The 15,876-nt window shown below is 45.3% G+C and overlaps 1 protein-coding gene across 1 annotated transcript in view; it reads right to left on the bottom strand.

Moving 5' to 3' along the window:
• C10H16orf71 (chromosome 10 C16orf71 homolog) overlaps positions 1 to 15,876 on the bottom strand; it is a 127,142-nt gene that overhangs the window by 80,005 nt on the left and 31,261 nt on the right. Inside the window, exon 11 of the mRNA XM_034783708.1 lies at positions 497 to 691. Within this exon, the coding sequence (XP_034639599.1) occupies positions 497 to 691 (195 nt within the window). The remainder of the gene's footprint in view (positions 1 to 496; positions 692 to 15,876) is intronic.

Here is a 15,876-nt window from a genome sequence, read left to right as displayed (position 1 = left end):
ATAGACCCTGCTGCTTATTCCATGTGTAACATAAAGCTATTCCAAGTGACAGAAATGCCTTTAAAAATACACTCTCAATACAGAGCGTGGCCACATTTCCAACCCCCTGCGTGGAGTAGTTGCATCACTGGGAATAGCACTGCCCCTGCCTCCACCAAGGGAATTTCTGTAGCAGTCAGCTACTGGGGATTTTTTAAATGTGGAGAGCCAACATTTCAGTGTTCCTCCGATTTTCATTTTTGTTCCTGTTACATGCTCTTTGCAAACTCAGGGACTGATCCAGCTCCCACTGACTTCAATGGGAGTCTCTCCAATCACTTCAAGTTGAGCTGGATTGGGGCATGATTTTACCTTGTTTGGGTCAGCCATTGTCTGTGGTGTTAGAGGAAGGAGAAGTGTTAAGAGGATGATACATTTTTGCCCCCACCTTGATATTTTTCTGGTTGACAAAATGTGGGGAGCCCGATTCTGTAGCATTTCACACTGTGTAACTCACCAGGGAGAGAAGCCAGGTAACAAGAGCCTGGTAGATGCTGGCTGCTGTCAAGACAGTGTCTGGGAAGCGTCCACTGTGCTGACCACATGTGGCTACCTGTCCACAACTGGCAAGCCAAATCGTCATGAGAAGCTTCTCACCGTTAACGCTGTCTGCACTAGGCAATGTGTTAATTGCTGGCAAATAAGACACTTCCTGTTGAAGGAGAGTGGGAACATTAAACTAATTTGTATTATGAGGCCTGAAACAGAAAACTATATTCATGTTGATCAATACAACTGGCTGAATGCTACCATCAGAGGTGGCGGTAATAAATCTATAGGGACATGCATGTTTACAGCTTCACTTTTACATTTTATCCAAGAGACAGCACCTCTAGCAACCTAACGCCTCCTAGCTCCATGCTGGGGCATTGATTCTATACTGACTCAGAGTCCCTAGCGCCACTTCCTGTAGTATGCTGGGCTTTCCTTAGAGCTCTCTCATCCATGTCTGGAGTAGGCCTAACACTGCTTAGCCTGTGGAAGCTAATGAGATCAGCCAGAGGTAGTATGACTGGAGTCATTCAGTATTCATCATCAATGTTAAGTGTTAATTACTTATCAGGGAAATGCCCTTGAATCAAGCCTGATAAGAGTGATAGAGCTTGTATTACTGTCTGCTCTGCCTAACAAATCTCACTGATCTATCATGTACTTTAAGTGAACTCTCATCACATCGCCTTGATTGTAACTGAGCACTGGTATTTTGTCAATTAGGGGAAGAATCCCTCCCCCACCCTTTTTTTTTCAAATGCAATTCTCACACTTTTGCATTGGCCATTACCAGTTTTCCGGTAACATGCATTCAGTATGCTCTGAAACACTGCATCACTTAATTCCTTGCGACCTAACTAAAACACACAGGTAACTTTTAAACTGTCTACACTGCAACGTGTGGTGAACTTTACAGTGCAAGCTGAGCACACAATCGCAATGGCACTGTGCATTTTCATCCCCAGCTCTCTGGGCTTTGTGTCAGAGCTGGTTATCAATCCCATCAGGCTGAAGCTTAGTGGATACAAGTTTGTTGGCCAAGATGAACAATGCATTTCCAAGAAAATGGCTCTAACTGGTAAACGATGCTGTTTGTAGATAGTTCTTGGAAAGGAGAGTTGGCCTTTTTGTAAATTTCCTTTCAACAAGTCCATATATTGGATTGGACAAACAGCTCTTGTTGCTCTAATATTGGCAGGTCCTGTTGAGATTTTTAGATGGTTGGATGTTATTAGGGGGGGATGGGCGCAGAATGGTTCACTGGTATACAGATCTGAGACCTTTCACCCCAAAGTAGACGGCTGGACTCCACTCTGGATTGGTAACAAATGAAAGTTGATACCAACTAATGGCTGTTAGGTAAATCCAGTGTATCCAGGGGTATAACACCATGATCACTGCTGGTACTCTCAGCACAAAGCGAACTCACCTCTCGGTCCTTCTGGGGGTCTCTCCCAGTCAGGAGTGAGGCCCATTAGAGGACTTTGTATAGCTGTATCTTTTATGTGGCTAAACAGAAGCTTTTGGACTCCAGGGCTCTCAATCCAGCATTAAATTCACATTAATGTTATGTAAAGATGAAGCTAAATGTCAGATCCCGTTGTGATACAGTCTTAACAGTGTTAAACAGAGTTCATAGCAGTGAGGACTAAATTAGCGTGTACTCCACATTGAAGAGGAGGAAGAGGAGGAAGGTGGCTTCCTGATTAAAGAAATGAAGATGTATCCTTTATTTGTAGGGGTTGTGGATGGAAGAGGTCTTATTCCATACTGGCTGGAGGATTCATAAAACAGTTGTTTGCAGCCAAGTCTAAATTTATCTTTCTATGTCATCCTCCCTGCAGCCTGGATCATGGGGATTTAACAGGCAATCCCTGATGAGTGGCAAATTACCGACTGCAGAAATCGTCTGCCAAATGATGCATCAGCTGTACATTTGTAAATGTGAACTGATTTCTAGGTACTTTAGCAGCCTTGGCTAATTCCTCTAATGAAGTCTCTATTCTCTCCATGTTGAAATGGCTCCAGCCTTGCATGACCCCTTACGGTATGCACTATTCATGCGCAGAAAAAGGCAAGTGTGCAGAAGGCATTGCCATGTGTCTGTTTTCATAAGCCTGGAAACTGGATAGAGCTGTGCTTTAACCAGATAGGAAATGCAGTTGTTCCCCTTAGCAATCATGTTCATCTCTCCAATGAAATGCAGCTAACATTCTTTCATGGCTTCCTAAATTCTAGTGGTGGATGAAGACATATCAGAAATGTCAAGTGTTCGTTCTTTCCCATTCTTTGGGGAAAGGAAAAAATGATGGCAATACCATCTGTTAGTCAATTTCAAACTCCACATTAAATTGTGGAATAAATCCTGCAATCAGCCAGAGAACTGCTTTATCACTGCAGAATGGAAGCAATGGATAAGAATGAGAAATTGTCTGAATTTCCTGTATTAAACTGGCAGAACATAGTGTAATTAGGATGGCAACATTTAATAACGAAAAGAATAGTAAGATTGACATTAATGGTCTGAATGGTCTTTCTGTTAATGCACTTTAGCACTAGATTCATACTCGATAACAGGAGTGGTTTTCTGAATATTAACCATGCTGAGGTTACTGAGCTGAGAAATATGACTGTGTCAGGATGGTATGGAGATTTTCTGACCTGAACCATGCTTTAGATTGTTGAAACGGATGAGGTATAAACCTCCAAAGTAGATAATTCTAAAGCAGTGCCAAAATAAGACTGCAGGAATGCAAGGATCTGAGAAACAAAAGCTTTATTTTCTGCTATCGTCCCTTTTACACAGCTCTCCAATTTGGTCCAGGCATTGCATATTGTGTTAGGTTGTTTAAATTGAAAGCAGACATTTCTTTGCTAGGAATAGCTTCATTTCTCTACGATTATTCTCAGGCTCTAGCTTGAAGGAGATCATCTCTCCTGATTGGGAAGTATGATAAGATTTGGAATCTGTGGGCTGTGGGAGCCTGAGAGGGCTAATGCCTGCCTGTGTCTATGCAGGTGCAGTAGAAGGGGAAAAGTCATATTGGAGTCAGCTCATTGTCAGCAATTATTGCCCTGTGAAGGTGCAGGTGGGATCTTGCTGTTGCACATAGCCGTGCTCAGCACAGGACCCAGAGCAGGGGGGAATGGTTTTATACGAGCTTCATGTTCCCCCAGTTATGGGGCCACGAGGGGCTGGGTCAACCCAGGTGCAATATACAGCAGCCTCCTCAGGGCTGCTATAACCCAAAGGGCTGATACACAAGCTGGGAATAGTTGGAGCATAGCAGTGCTCCATACACGTCCTTCTCCAGCTGGCCACTTCCTTGATATCCCCCCATGCTGGGGCTATGAAGGGGTGTGGTGTAGAGCCAGCTACACCAGCTCTATCCCACTTGAGGACTCACTCACCCCAGGGGAATCCTCAACTGCCCAGGCAGAGCAGTTTAATGGCTTCTTTGTGTCACCAAAGCAATGCAAAGAGACCAAGTCAGAGCCAAGGATCTGGCACAAAGTGTGCACTGGCACATATACACTGCTTGTGCCATTGGCTGTATACCTTGGCAACAGGGGTGTGGCTACAGGGTAAACGGATGTTGTTGGCCCTGAATTCAGCACACACTTCCTCTGCTATCTGCAGTAAACAAGATAGCTCCATTGCACTAAGCAATTGTTCCTGAGGACAGCAACCACATGCAGAGCCCCACTGCGTGTTACCTGGCCTGACCAGTGATATCCTGTGCTGTCAGAAACCCTCCTTGCTGGATGCTGTTGATATGTGCCACTGCCCTTGCTGTGCTGTCTGTCTGATGTGTTGCCAGGATCTGGCTCAGCATGGGCTCTCGACACCATTTCTGGAAGCAAGAGTCCTGTTGGCCACTCCTGAGTTACTGGTTTTGAGAGACCTCTCACTCTCTGCCAGGATATTTCTAGTTGGACTCTGAGATGTTATGAATGGGTCGGAAGGACCGTCAGGGACTATTGATCAGCGAACCTCAAACAACATCTCCCAAATGTTCTGATGCTCTTCGGAATGATTTCCAAACCACGAGGATACAAAACCAGCCTGGGAAATCTCAGTGTATTTCCCGCTTTCAGCTGCTGTGAGAGTCCTCACTCTGATTGTTCTTCCATGCCCGCTGATCTGACGCAAAAGGGCCTCACTTAACACATCTTATCTTGAACATCTTTAGGTGAAAATTCCCATTTTTCAGGATCTTGCGCCCAACTAACACATAACGGGGCCTGATTCTTGTCTCCCTTACATGGGAGTAAATCAGGAGGAACTCCATCAAAGTCAATGCCGTCATGATGGTATAAACCAGTAGAAGTGGGAATAGAAGCAGGCCATTTGATTTAGTTTAATTTCTAGAATACAAGATGGAGAGCTCCTTTCCTGGGATAGTTATTTATTCTTCATATTACATTAGCACTGGAGAGGCCGAGCAGGGATCACAGCCCATTGTGCTGTGTGTTACACAAATGTGAAGCAAAAAGAGAGTCCTTGCCCAAGGAGCTTACAATCTTTGTTAGTGACAAGACACAATAAGTGGCTGAAACAAACAAACAGGTCAAATGACTTTGCCAACCATAAAGACCAGCCTCACCGCTTCCTTCCCTAAGACTGACACAACTTAATGATCTTTATCTCTTTGAAAATAAACAAACATGTATGGAAGAGATTTCTCTGCCCAACACACATTCTAGTGGGTGCACTAGAGGGCTTTACTCTGGGAGAGGTGATACAGTGATCTGAGCAGAGGACTGGGAACCAGGTACTCGGGTCCTAATCCTGGCTCTAAGACTGATTCCTTCTGTACACCACTTAACCTCTCTCCCTCCATCTCTCCACCTTTAAAATGGGGATAACACTCCTGACTTAGCTACCTGAGAGGAGGATTAAATAGCTAATGTCTATAAAGTACTCTGAAGATGGACAGCACAATATTAAGGAAAAAACACTGACATTTCGTCTCTTTCCTTCCTTTATACATTCCAGAAACAGAACTATTTCAAATCCACTATCGGCTGGGCAGCCTAAATAACACCTGGCTCCTTATAGTGCTTTGCATCTGAAGTTCTCAATGCACTATTCAAGCAAGGTCAGTAGCATCATCATTCCTATTTTACAGATGGGGAAACTGAGGCACAGACTGGGGAAATGACATGCCTAAGGTCACCCAGCAGGCCAGTGGCATAGCTTGGGATAAAACCCCTGTCTCCTGAGACCCAGTCGAGTGCCCTATTCAGTAGGCCCCACTGAAGCATATACTGAAGCATATACTGTCTTTAAATACTTCTCTTCTTCCATTTCAAACATGGCATCAGGTCAACACTATACGCAACTTGAAATACACCCTCAACCCTGGGTATATTCCAATATTTGTAGCTTTCACAATCACATTTTCCTGTTGAGTATATATATAGATCCTTCTCTTGTTGCTCTGTGAGAGACTCACACAAACGAAGGGGGAGAGTGACTGACTATACGATCTACTCACATGGCTCCCATAACTGGATACCTGAGCAGTTCACAATCTTTAATGTCTTTATCCTCGCAACACACCTGTGAGAAAGGGGAGGGCTGTCCTCCCCATTGGACAGATGAGGAATTGAGGCTTGCTCAAGGTCACTCAGGGAGTCTGTGGCGGAGCAGGGTGAACCTGGCTCTCTAGAGAGGGAAACGGGGAAACTAAAGGGCTGTCAAATGCACAAAGTAAACACAGGTGAAAAAAAAGAAAGGACATTTTCCCCTTGATCTCTGTAGTCATAGGACCAGCTCCTCTCATGCAGTAAGGCCATGAAGCAGGGGCACCTGCCTTTGGGAGGATCACCCTTGTGCAGAGTCTGAGGCTCCCACAGCACCTCCCATCCCGCTGCAGAAAGGGGGCATGGTCAAGATCCCCTGTGCTGCACTGTTTTGACCACTTGGGCTGTTAGCAGCAATGCTGTAACTTATGCTGAAGTCCCAGCCCTGCACACAGCCAGCTCCAGGATTGGGGAGAGCAAAGGGGAGCTGGCCCATTACCTAGTTATGCGACACTTGTAGTGATGAAAGTAAAACATTTGCACAGAGGGGTCTGATTTTTAAGCTGACTGTATCCTTGCAAGAAAGACCAAGCCTGCTGTGAAGGGCGGGGCGTTAAAAATGGAATGAGACGGTGTGGCCGTGGTACACACAGCCCTCCCTGTACCATTCACAGAGGGCTAGCTGGGTAAATGGGCCACCTTTAAAATTATGCTCCTCCAAGACAATACAGGCTCAATTTGGAACGGTGTGGAACACTGCTGTGTGGTGTTAAGTGCCCTCAACTCCCACTGGTTTCACTGGGAGCTGAGAGCACTCAGCACTTTGCCAGAACAAGCCTTCTCTTGTTTTCAGCTGCAAGGGCCAATCTGTTGTATTGATTTTTCCAATGTGTCTTGACTTACTTAGGCTGTAAGCTCTTCAGGGTGGGGGAACAAGACTTATCTCTGCACCTGATTTATATATGAAGATACACCTATCTCATAGAGCTGGAAGGGACCCTGAAAGGTCATCAAGTCCAGCCCCTGCCTTCACTAGCAGGACCAATTACTGATTTTTGCCTCAGATCCCTAAGTGGCCCCCTCAAGGATTGAACTCACAACCCTGGGTTTAGTAGGCCAATGCTCAAACCACAGCTATCCCTCCTCCCTCTGAGCCCCAGAGGTGCTGAGCACCTATAATCACCAGTGACTTCTGAGGGAGTTGCTGGTGCTCACCGTGCAGTCTTACACAGCTATACTTTTTTAATAATCGTAATTGCAGGATTTTTCCACTTTGAAACCTCAATTAGACCATTTGAAATTCCTACAAACAGTGTTGCTGTTGCATATAGGACTTCTCTAGTTGAAATGATGATTTGTATTATGGTAGCACCTAGCGGTCCCAATCAAGATCACCACTGTACAAAAACCATAGCACATACTGCTTCCCAGTATCAAAAAAGAAGTCACTGCAAAAGATCAGCTCCCAGTTCTGAGCAGAGAATCAGGAGATCTGAGTTCTATTCTGATCTCAGTGAAGCAAGAGGTCCTTCTCAGTGGAAGGTGATAGATTTTGGCCCATAGGTAACACATACTTCTGTAGTTTGTCAAAGAGCAACTGCCTTATGCAGACATAATTTCCTCATCTGCCCCCTTGTAGATGGGAGATAGGGGTTATCTAATTAACGTTTTGCTTTATTGCCTGCTCTTCAAATCTATCTTGACAGTTCTGCTAATGTGAACGGAAAAGTATTTAGGGACCTCTACTGGCAGCAAGCTCTGTGTGTATACAATTCTGGAAACTATATTCATTTCACTTATACTAACCTTTCCCTTAAGCAAAAGCAACAAATGTTTCCATCTGTCAAGATCCGCCATAAGTATATTCAATAATGGACCAAAACTCATTTTAATCACTCCCAAGATGGGCCAAGGAATATAAAGGACTAAATATTTCATATCTTTCTAAGGCCATTTCAAATTCCAATTAGAGAAAATGGGACTGAAAACAACCACAGTCCTGGAAAGACATCAGATTTCACTCACTTCATGTCATGGCTGGAAAGTGGTATAGATAAAGCCAGGGGCCAGGGGCTCCTGCAAAGGCATTCAGCTGGGCAAGGCTCAAGATTCAGAGGGCAACCTTCCTCTCCAAACCTACCGCCTGCTGTTCTACCATGGCACAAGGGGGAGGGCTGATCCCCATGGTGTGGGGGCCAATGGAGGATGTGTCCGGAATGGGTGGGAAGCGTTATCGCCACATAGATCTGGGTCAGCTCAAAGCAGCTTTTACCCCAATATACATGTCGCTCTCGTTTCAACCTGTTCTCGGTGGGATGGGGACCCCAGAACATGCCCTGGAGGCCGTGCCGCTGCAGCATTGTGTGAACTGGCGCAGACAAAAAGATCAGTTACAAGGAGAATCTAGGGTAAAGTTCTCTTGTGAACTGGGGACCTCTGCATTCTTTACCGTCTGCCCTTCTCTATGCTAGTGCACCCCTATAGTATTAGCATCAAGGGGCTCTTGCACCAGCGCAGGGTGGAACTGTGTACTGGTCTGATTATGTAAGCAGGGGTACACACCTTGCAAAAGAAGATTATGGAAGCCACTTGCCAGGAATCCAAAAGACAAAACTAATTTGCATAGACATCTACAACCCAGTTCAGGAGTTGGTGTCAGCACGTATTCGCCCAACGATGCATTGAAACCTGTGCCACTGAAGACTACATCCTCTTCCTAACCTTAACACTTGGTGTCTCATTTGACTTTCCTCTCTTTTCCCTTTCTCGCCTTCCATCTGCCACATTCTCTTTGCCCTCCTCTCTGCCTTCTCTCCCCTTCTTACTAGGCTTCCTCTCTTCTTCTAGTCCCTCCTCATTGTTCTGCCTTCTGCCCTGCCTTCCCACCTCTGCCCTTCCATTTAAACCCCTTCCCTTCTCTCTCTATTTGCCCCCTTTCACCATTCTCCTCACCCCAGGGCTACGGGATGAAACATGGCATCTCTCCACAAGGGCCAGGCCAATCAGAGCCTAAGAACGCAATGGGCAGAAACACGGCTCTGCTCTGTTTTCCCTGGCCTCCAGCTGGCAACTTTTCTCTTTTCACAGGCCTCACTACCCAGCAGGGAACAGACCTCACTTCTCTCCCAGCGGATCACTGGCTGGCAGGGGCAGAAAGGACTTTCCAGTAAGTGTTCTCTCACCAGCACCTTTCCCCACTCAAAGCAGCAGCCAGCTACCCTGCAGCCTTGAATGGATACAGTGATTCTGTTTTGCAGAGTATGTCTTTGAATGGGTTCAGGGCTTCAAGCCCTGAACAAAGACAATCCTCAACTCAAAGCTACAGAAGCAGGGATGGCAGTGAAAAATTTCTACTTGTGAGCCACTTGCCACACCTCTGTTCGGTCATGCGCGGCTCCCGTTCCCCCTCGCTCCTTATAGCTGCTGCCCTCTGTTTCTCCTCCCCTCCCCTGATAGCTCAGTTTGAACCCTGAGGTATAACTAAGAGATGCAGGATTAAATTAATGTAAGCAGGGTCCCCAGCATCTAGATGGGAGGGGGAGAGACTTCAGGAGCAAACTGTATTTACATGAACACACCTGCTCTGCCAAAATATCCGGCAGATAGAGCTGTGTTGCTCAAAGTGATCAACTGTGGCTGGTGTTGGGTTATAAATTACTGTAGTACTGAATGCAGGGGTAGTGAAATGTTATCAACGTTGTTGTCTTGTATGAATAAAGGAGAGCAGAACTGTGCTTAACCTGTCCCAAATGAGGGGGTCACAGTCAATGGAAAGGACCTCGTTAAGCCAGGGGCTCGAATGCCAGACCTCTGTGGAAATAAGGGGGGTGGGGACAGGGGTCCCAGCCAGGAGGTGTGGACTCTCCCTAAGGGTCCCCAGTCTGGTTTAACCTCTTCCTCCCCTCTGTTCAAAGATAGAGCCAAATAGGCTTCATTAGGAGCCTTTTGTTATTTTAAGTACTCAATGAGAGCTGAAATCACTTGTGATGGGGCAGTGTTTCTGCCCAGCCTGTTGAGAGCTAAAAATCACTAAGGGCTAGTCTACACTAGCAACGTTAAAGCGCTGCCACGGAGGAGCTTTATTGTGGCTTGTGTAGTCACTGCAGAGCGCTGGGAGAGTTCTAAAAAACCCACCTCCACGAGGGGCATAGCCACGCTCCCAGCGCTGGTGCACTGTCTATACTGCCGCTTTACAGCAGTGAAACTTGCTGCACTCGGGGGGGGGGGGGGGGGGGGGGGATATTTACACCCCTGAGGGAGAAAGTTGCAGCGCTGTAAAGTGCCAGTGTAGACAAGCTCTAAGAGACTGACCTACAGAGGTCACAGCAGAGAGGCAGGTGGCAGCAGAAGGTAACTGATGGGCGGCCAGCGAAAGTGGCAAGCAGTTGGCTGGCAGGGTGGCTAGGCAACAAGGAACCACATCTGGCCAGGTAGCTAGTGGAGAGGAACCATGGCTGATGGGGTAGCCAGCCAGAGCACATGCTCAGATGGTGGAGCAAGTAAGGTTCCTTGGGTGGGAGGTGAACTCACACAGATGCACCTCTGAACCCTGGGTCCTCACTGACCAAGGACAACCACTGTGAGTGGGGTATGATGAGGGAGAAGACGGGGACACAGTAAAGGAGCTTTTGGTTGTAGAACTCAGGAACATAAGGCAGAATACTCTGCCCCATGCACACTGGGGTGGGTGTCCTGCTCAGTTTTATGATTATGAATCCTGCTTGTGGCATTTTCCCTAATTAATGTTGGGTGACTTCCCTCCTTTCATTAAAAGTTTATTTTCTACACTCAGGCTCTGTGCTTGCGAATGGGAAGTATTGCCTCTCAGAGGCGCCCAGGGATGGTGTATAATTATCCCAGGTTACTGGGTGGGAATTTGAGCCAATTCTGTGTTGTATTGTTGAAAAGGAATCCCTAGATATTGAACCTGGTTGCTGCCAGCTCCACCTGGCAGAAGGGTTATATTAAGATAAAGAAATTAAGGGCTGACAATCAGGCACAGTTTCCTAATGGTGAGAACAAGCTGACCTTGCATAGTCTCCCAAGCAGTGGGACTCTCACCCTTCTTTAAGTCACCTAACATAACACTGGAGAAGGTACTGTAGGGAGTACCCAGAATTGTCAGCTGTGCACATGTAACTGGCTGTTGCTTTGAATGTGGAAAACTGGAGACAGAGAAAGAATAGTGCAGTGAGTCAGGTTGCTTGCCTGGGTCTAGGGAGAACTAGATTCAGTTCCTGCTCCACTTCAGATTTCCTATACGACCGCAGAAAAGTCATTTTGTCTCTGTGCCTCAGTTTCCCATCTATGAAATGGGAATACAGAACTTCCTCACCTCGCCTGGGTGTCATGAGGGGGAATTTGTTAAAGATTGTGTAGTGCTCAAATACCATGGCAATGGGCACCATAAATGTATAGTAGATTCCGCTTAATAGCAATGTTGATATTAGCAGCTTCTGCGTAATGGCAACATATTGCTGGGAACCAATCCCGTCCCATTCACAGCAGGATTAATGGGATTTGGATATTGGCAAAAGGCATGCCACTTATTAGCAACTTCTTTTTTTGGAACAAAGGCCCCAGCTGTAGGCAGGTTTGCAAGGCTGCAGCAAGGGAAGAAAGTGCTAGGATGTACCTTCTCTGGCTGCAGCCCTGCAAACCTGCCTGTGCACAGGGAGCACACAGGAGGTAAGGGACTGTAGGCTAGGAGGCAAGGCTGTGGACCAGGCAGTAGCAGGGAAGGTGGCTGCAGCCCAGTTGTTGGATCTGCATGGTGCCTCTCCCTCCCCTTTCCGGGTTGTGTCCTGTCAGGCGACTGCACGCAGGGAAAGAAACATTGGCATGTGCCTGAGCCCAGACCCATGGAGTACACAGGGAGAGGTACAGTGTAGCCCCTGGGGCCTCCAGCATCCCTGCTCGCCATAGAAAGCCTCAGCATCCAGGCTGCAGTCCCTGCCCCAGTAGGTTTGCAGGCTGCAGCCAAGGAAGGCATGCCCCAGCGTTTCCTTCCCCAGCTGTAGCCTCACAACCCTGCCTTCTTATTAGCAACTGCTGGACGATAGCAACTTTTTGCTGGCAACCAAAGGATTCTAATAAGTGGAATCTACTGTATCTAACATAAGAGAATCCTTCAGGGGATGGATTAGCTGGCTAAACTGATCTTTTCCACCTGCAATTTCAGTGATCTCCAGCTAGGTTCAGAGTTAAAATCCCATTGAGATAAATGGAGAAGTTCAGAGGTTTCTTAGGGACTGATCCAACCCCCAATGAAATCCATGGGACTCTTTCCCTTGGCTTCAATGCACATTAGGTCAGGCCTTAAAGCTCTAGTTTCAGGCTGTTTGTTGGCAGACTCAGGAAGACAACACTGCATCAACTCCTACTTGAAAGACTCCATAGAAAGCAGAAGGGTTAGAATCCTAATTTTTTAAATAAATCAAAGCCTATATTCTATAGAAATGGAATGGACTGCTGGCAGCCTGAAAGGAACTCTCCGTCCCATGGGTCCCGGACTGTGACTAGCTAGTGTAATTTATGTATTATATTACTACCTGCACAGCACCCTACTGACAGTCAATGGAATTAAGGCTCTTAAGTGCCTCAGTCCCTCTTGACAATGAGATATAGGCTCCTCAATCAGTTGGGCATTGCAATGCTGAGCACAGCAACGCCTAAATACCTGTAAAAGTCTGGGCCTTAGTGTTTTGAAATGATAATTACGCGCCCTCTGGTTGAGGCGAGTGTCACCTCAGCAGTGTTTCTGCAAAACCTGGTCAAATGCCACATTAAAGCAGGACTATTGATGACTATTTTCGGCTCAGATACCATGGTGATGGGTGCGGTATAAGAACCTTTGACAGGAGTCAGTTGGATAATGAGATGTTGAAGGTCTTCTTGACTTGTGTTAATGCGTGCACTGACAGTTTACCAGTCTTCACGCTCCCGTAACTTACATTACTGTATGAACCCGAAGAGGAACAGAGCTAACTCCACAGCACTCTTTGCAGCTGGTTACCTTTATGGCCAAGATTCTCTGCTTTGCCATTTATGGCTTGCTGAATCTCAAGGGTGCAATCCTGAGCCCTGGCATAGGTTAGAGTAGCCTGGGGACTTCTCTAGTTTACTGCCCATGGTCCCTAAGGGATTATAAATCAGATGAACACAGCTGGAGCACAGCATAATAAATAATAATAAGCTGGCAAAAGGGCCAGATAGCTGGTGCAGTACCAGTGTAACTTTTCCCCCACACCAAGAGAATTCGCAGCTGGCCAGATCCAGCTTGTTTCTAGACCCTTTGAACTGGCAGCACAAGAGAGAATATAGCCTTAAAGTTCTCGCACAATAGAATTAACTACGTCATCTTTAATTAACTTATCTTATTTTTAAGCCATTCTGGAGTTAGAGCAGTAGTAATTAATTTATTTTTTTCATTAAATAAGACATTTTAGTCTTGTTTCAGACAATTGGCAAATATTTTATTAGACAAAAGAGAAGTATTCAGGAGCCATCTGGTGGCTGTTTGATGTATCACTGCTACATATAATCCCAGCATAAACAGAGCAAAGAAATCTGATGGGAATCTGAAGAGTATACACAGGCTAAGTTCAGCACAGGAAGCATCTCGGGCCATTTTTACATAGATGTGTTTCGGAACATAATCACGATTTAAATTAAAAAACTATGTTAAAATAACATTAAGGGCTAAATTCTGCATTCAGTTACTCCAGAATCACATTGGTGTGAGTAATACATGAACAGTATAAATGAAAACAGAATTGGGCCACGAGGATCTAATTTAAACTACAAATTCTGATTTAGAGACACAGCAACTAAAAAAATCGCACTTCGGTCGGAAAATGTTTCAGCTACTATTCCTACAAGCAGTCACATCAGATAAATATAACTGGAATACAAAAGAATTATTTTGTTCTATTTTTGTTTGTTTACTTTGTGCATTTGACAGTTTTGAATATAGTCAGTTTCACCTAGGTGAAAGGCCCTATGCACTAGTTAAGTGGGGGTGAATTTTATCTTGTTGCCCTGTTTAGTCAGGTAGGGCCTGATCTGGCAAAAAGACTGTACCCAGATGAGTAGCTTACTCACACGAGTAAAGTTACTCATCTGTGAAAATCTTTGAGGGATCAGGCTCTTAGTTCATTGGAAAATATCATTCAAGAGCACTGAAGTTGGCAGGCTACTCAGGGGTAGCTGGCATAGAAAGGGAGGATGATCCAGAGGTTAGGTTGCTAGCTTGGGACTCTGGACACCTGGGTTCAATGACCTGCACTGTGACCTTGAACAAACCACTTCATCTCTGTGTGTCCCAGTCCCCCATCCCAGATGTGTTGCAAGGACAACTGCATTAAAGAGCATGATGCAGTCAGATACTATGGCAATGGGACCATATAAGTACCTTATCTAGATTGGTGAATGATCAGAAACTTCATTTTTGAAATTATCTGATTTCAGACTGTCTTTCACTCTGTCTTTAACTCAAGTAGTTCAGTAGTTCAAGGCTTTTTGCTTATATTTCGGGCCAAACTCTACTTTCAGTCACACTGTGTAAAGCAAGAATAACTTTCACTGAATTTGGCTCATTATAGATAATGCAATATGTTTAGTCACAAGGGCTACATTCAGCTATGGCATTATTGGCAGGTAAGTTCCAGGTCACGTGTCTGATCATGCTCTCCCTGACATCCATGACAGCTTTGCCACAGAATCCAATGGAATCAGGAGTGCAAGGGAGTCAGAAAGAGGTGCAGTAGCATGAATGGTACTGATTTGACACTAGGGGTATGTCTACACTGCATCTGGGAGCATCCCTCCCAGTCTGGGTCCACATACTCATACTAGTGGGGCTTTCACTAGCATGCTAAAAATAGTTGTGTTGCAATGTCTAGCACTAGTCCCACTAACACAAGTCTGTGGACCCAGGCTGGGAGGCTGGCTCCCAGATGCAGGGTCAACATACCTACTAGGTCGACATAGCTAGGAGAGTATGCAAGATAAGTAACTTTAAAAGGCAGGTGCCGCTACTTTATCTTACATCTTCTTTTTAAATTGTTTTACCTGCAACCAACATACCTTCTTCACCACTGCACATAAGTTACACTTATTTTTGTCCATCTACTGAAACCAAATCTGTGAAACTTTATACTATGTTATTGCTTAAACCCCACATGTACCTTACAGAACTGTTTATGTCCCCACTCAATTAGACTTTCATGAATATTTCATCTACTTATGACAGATCCAAATCTGGCCCAACGGAACAAGGGTAACATTTTCAAAAGTGCCTACGTGACTTAGGAGCCTAAATCCCATTTTAAAAAGTGATCTAGGTATTTAGAAGTCTAAGTCTCAGTGAAAGTCAATAGGACTCAGACTCCTAAATGACAAAGTCATTTTTGAAAATTGGACTTAGGGGCAGATTTTTGAAGGTATTTAGGCACCTAACAATGCAGATAGGTGCTTAGTGATATTTTCAAACATTTAGGTGCCAAACTCTCGTTGATTTCAATGGGTGTTTTGAAAATCTCACTAGGCACCTATCTGCATCTTTAGGCACCTTTACCTTTGAAAAACTGGTCCTTACTCTCATAAGTCACTTACGCATTTTTTAAAATGTTACCCCAGATCTAATGATTCTTGTTTATGCTATTGCCACTCTGCTGAAAGCAGAAACTGTGAACAGAGTTTGACTGAATTAGGTTAAGCTAAGGCGACAGTGATAAAATTAAGTCTGAATTTTGTTGCTTTCAAGAGCTGAAATGAAACCTTTTATGTAATCGTCACACAGTTTATAAAAACTCT

Source organism: Trachemys scripta, chromosome 10 (assembly GCF_013100865.1).
Source record: "Trachemys scripta elegans isolate TJP31775 chromosome 10, CAS_Tse_1.0, whole genome shotgun sequence".
Classification (NCBI taxonomy): Eukaryota; Metazoa; Chordata; order Testudines; family Emydidae; genus Trachemys; species Trachemys scripta.
This window is presented reverse-complemented; position numbering and strand designations above follow the sequence as displayed.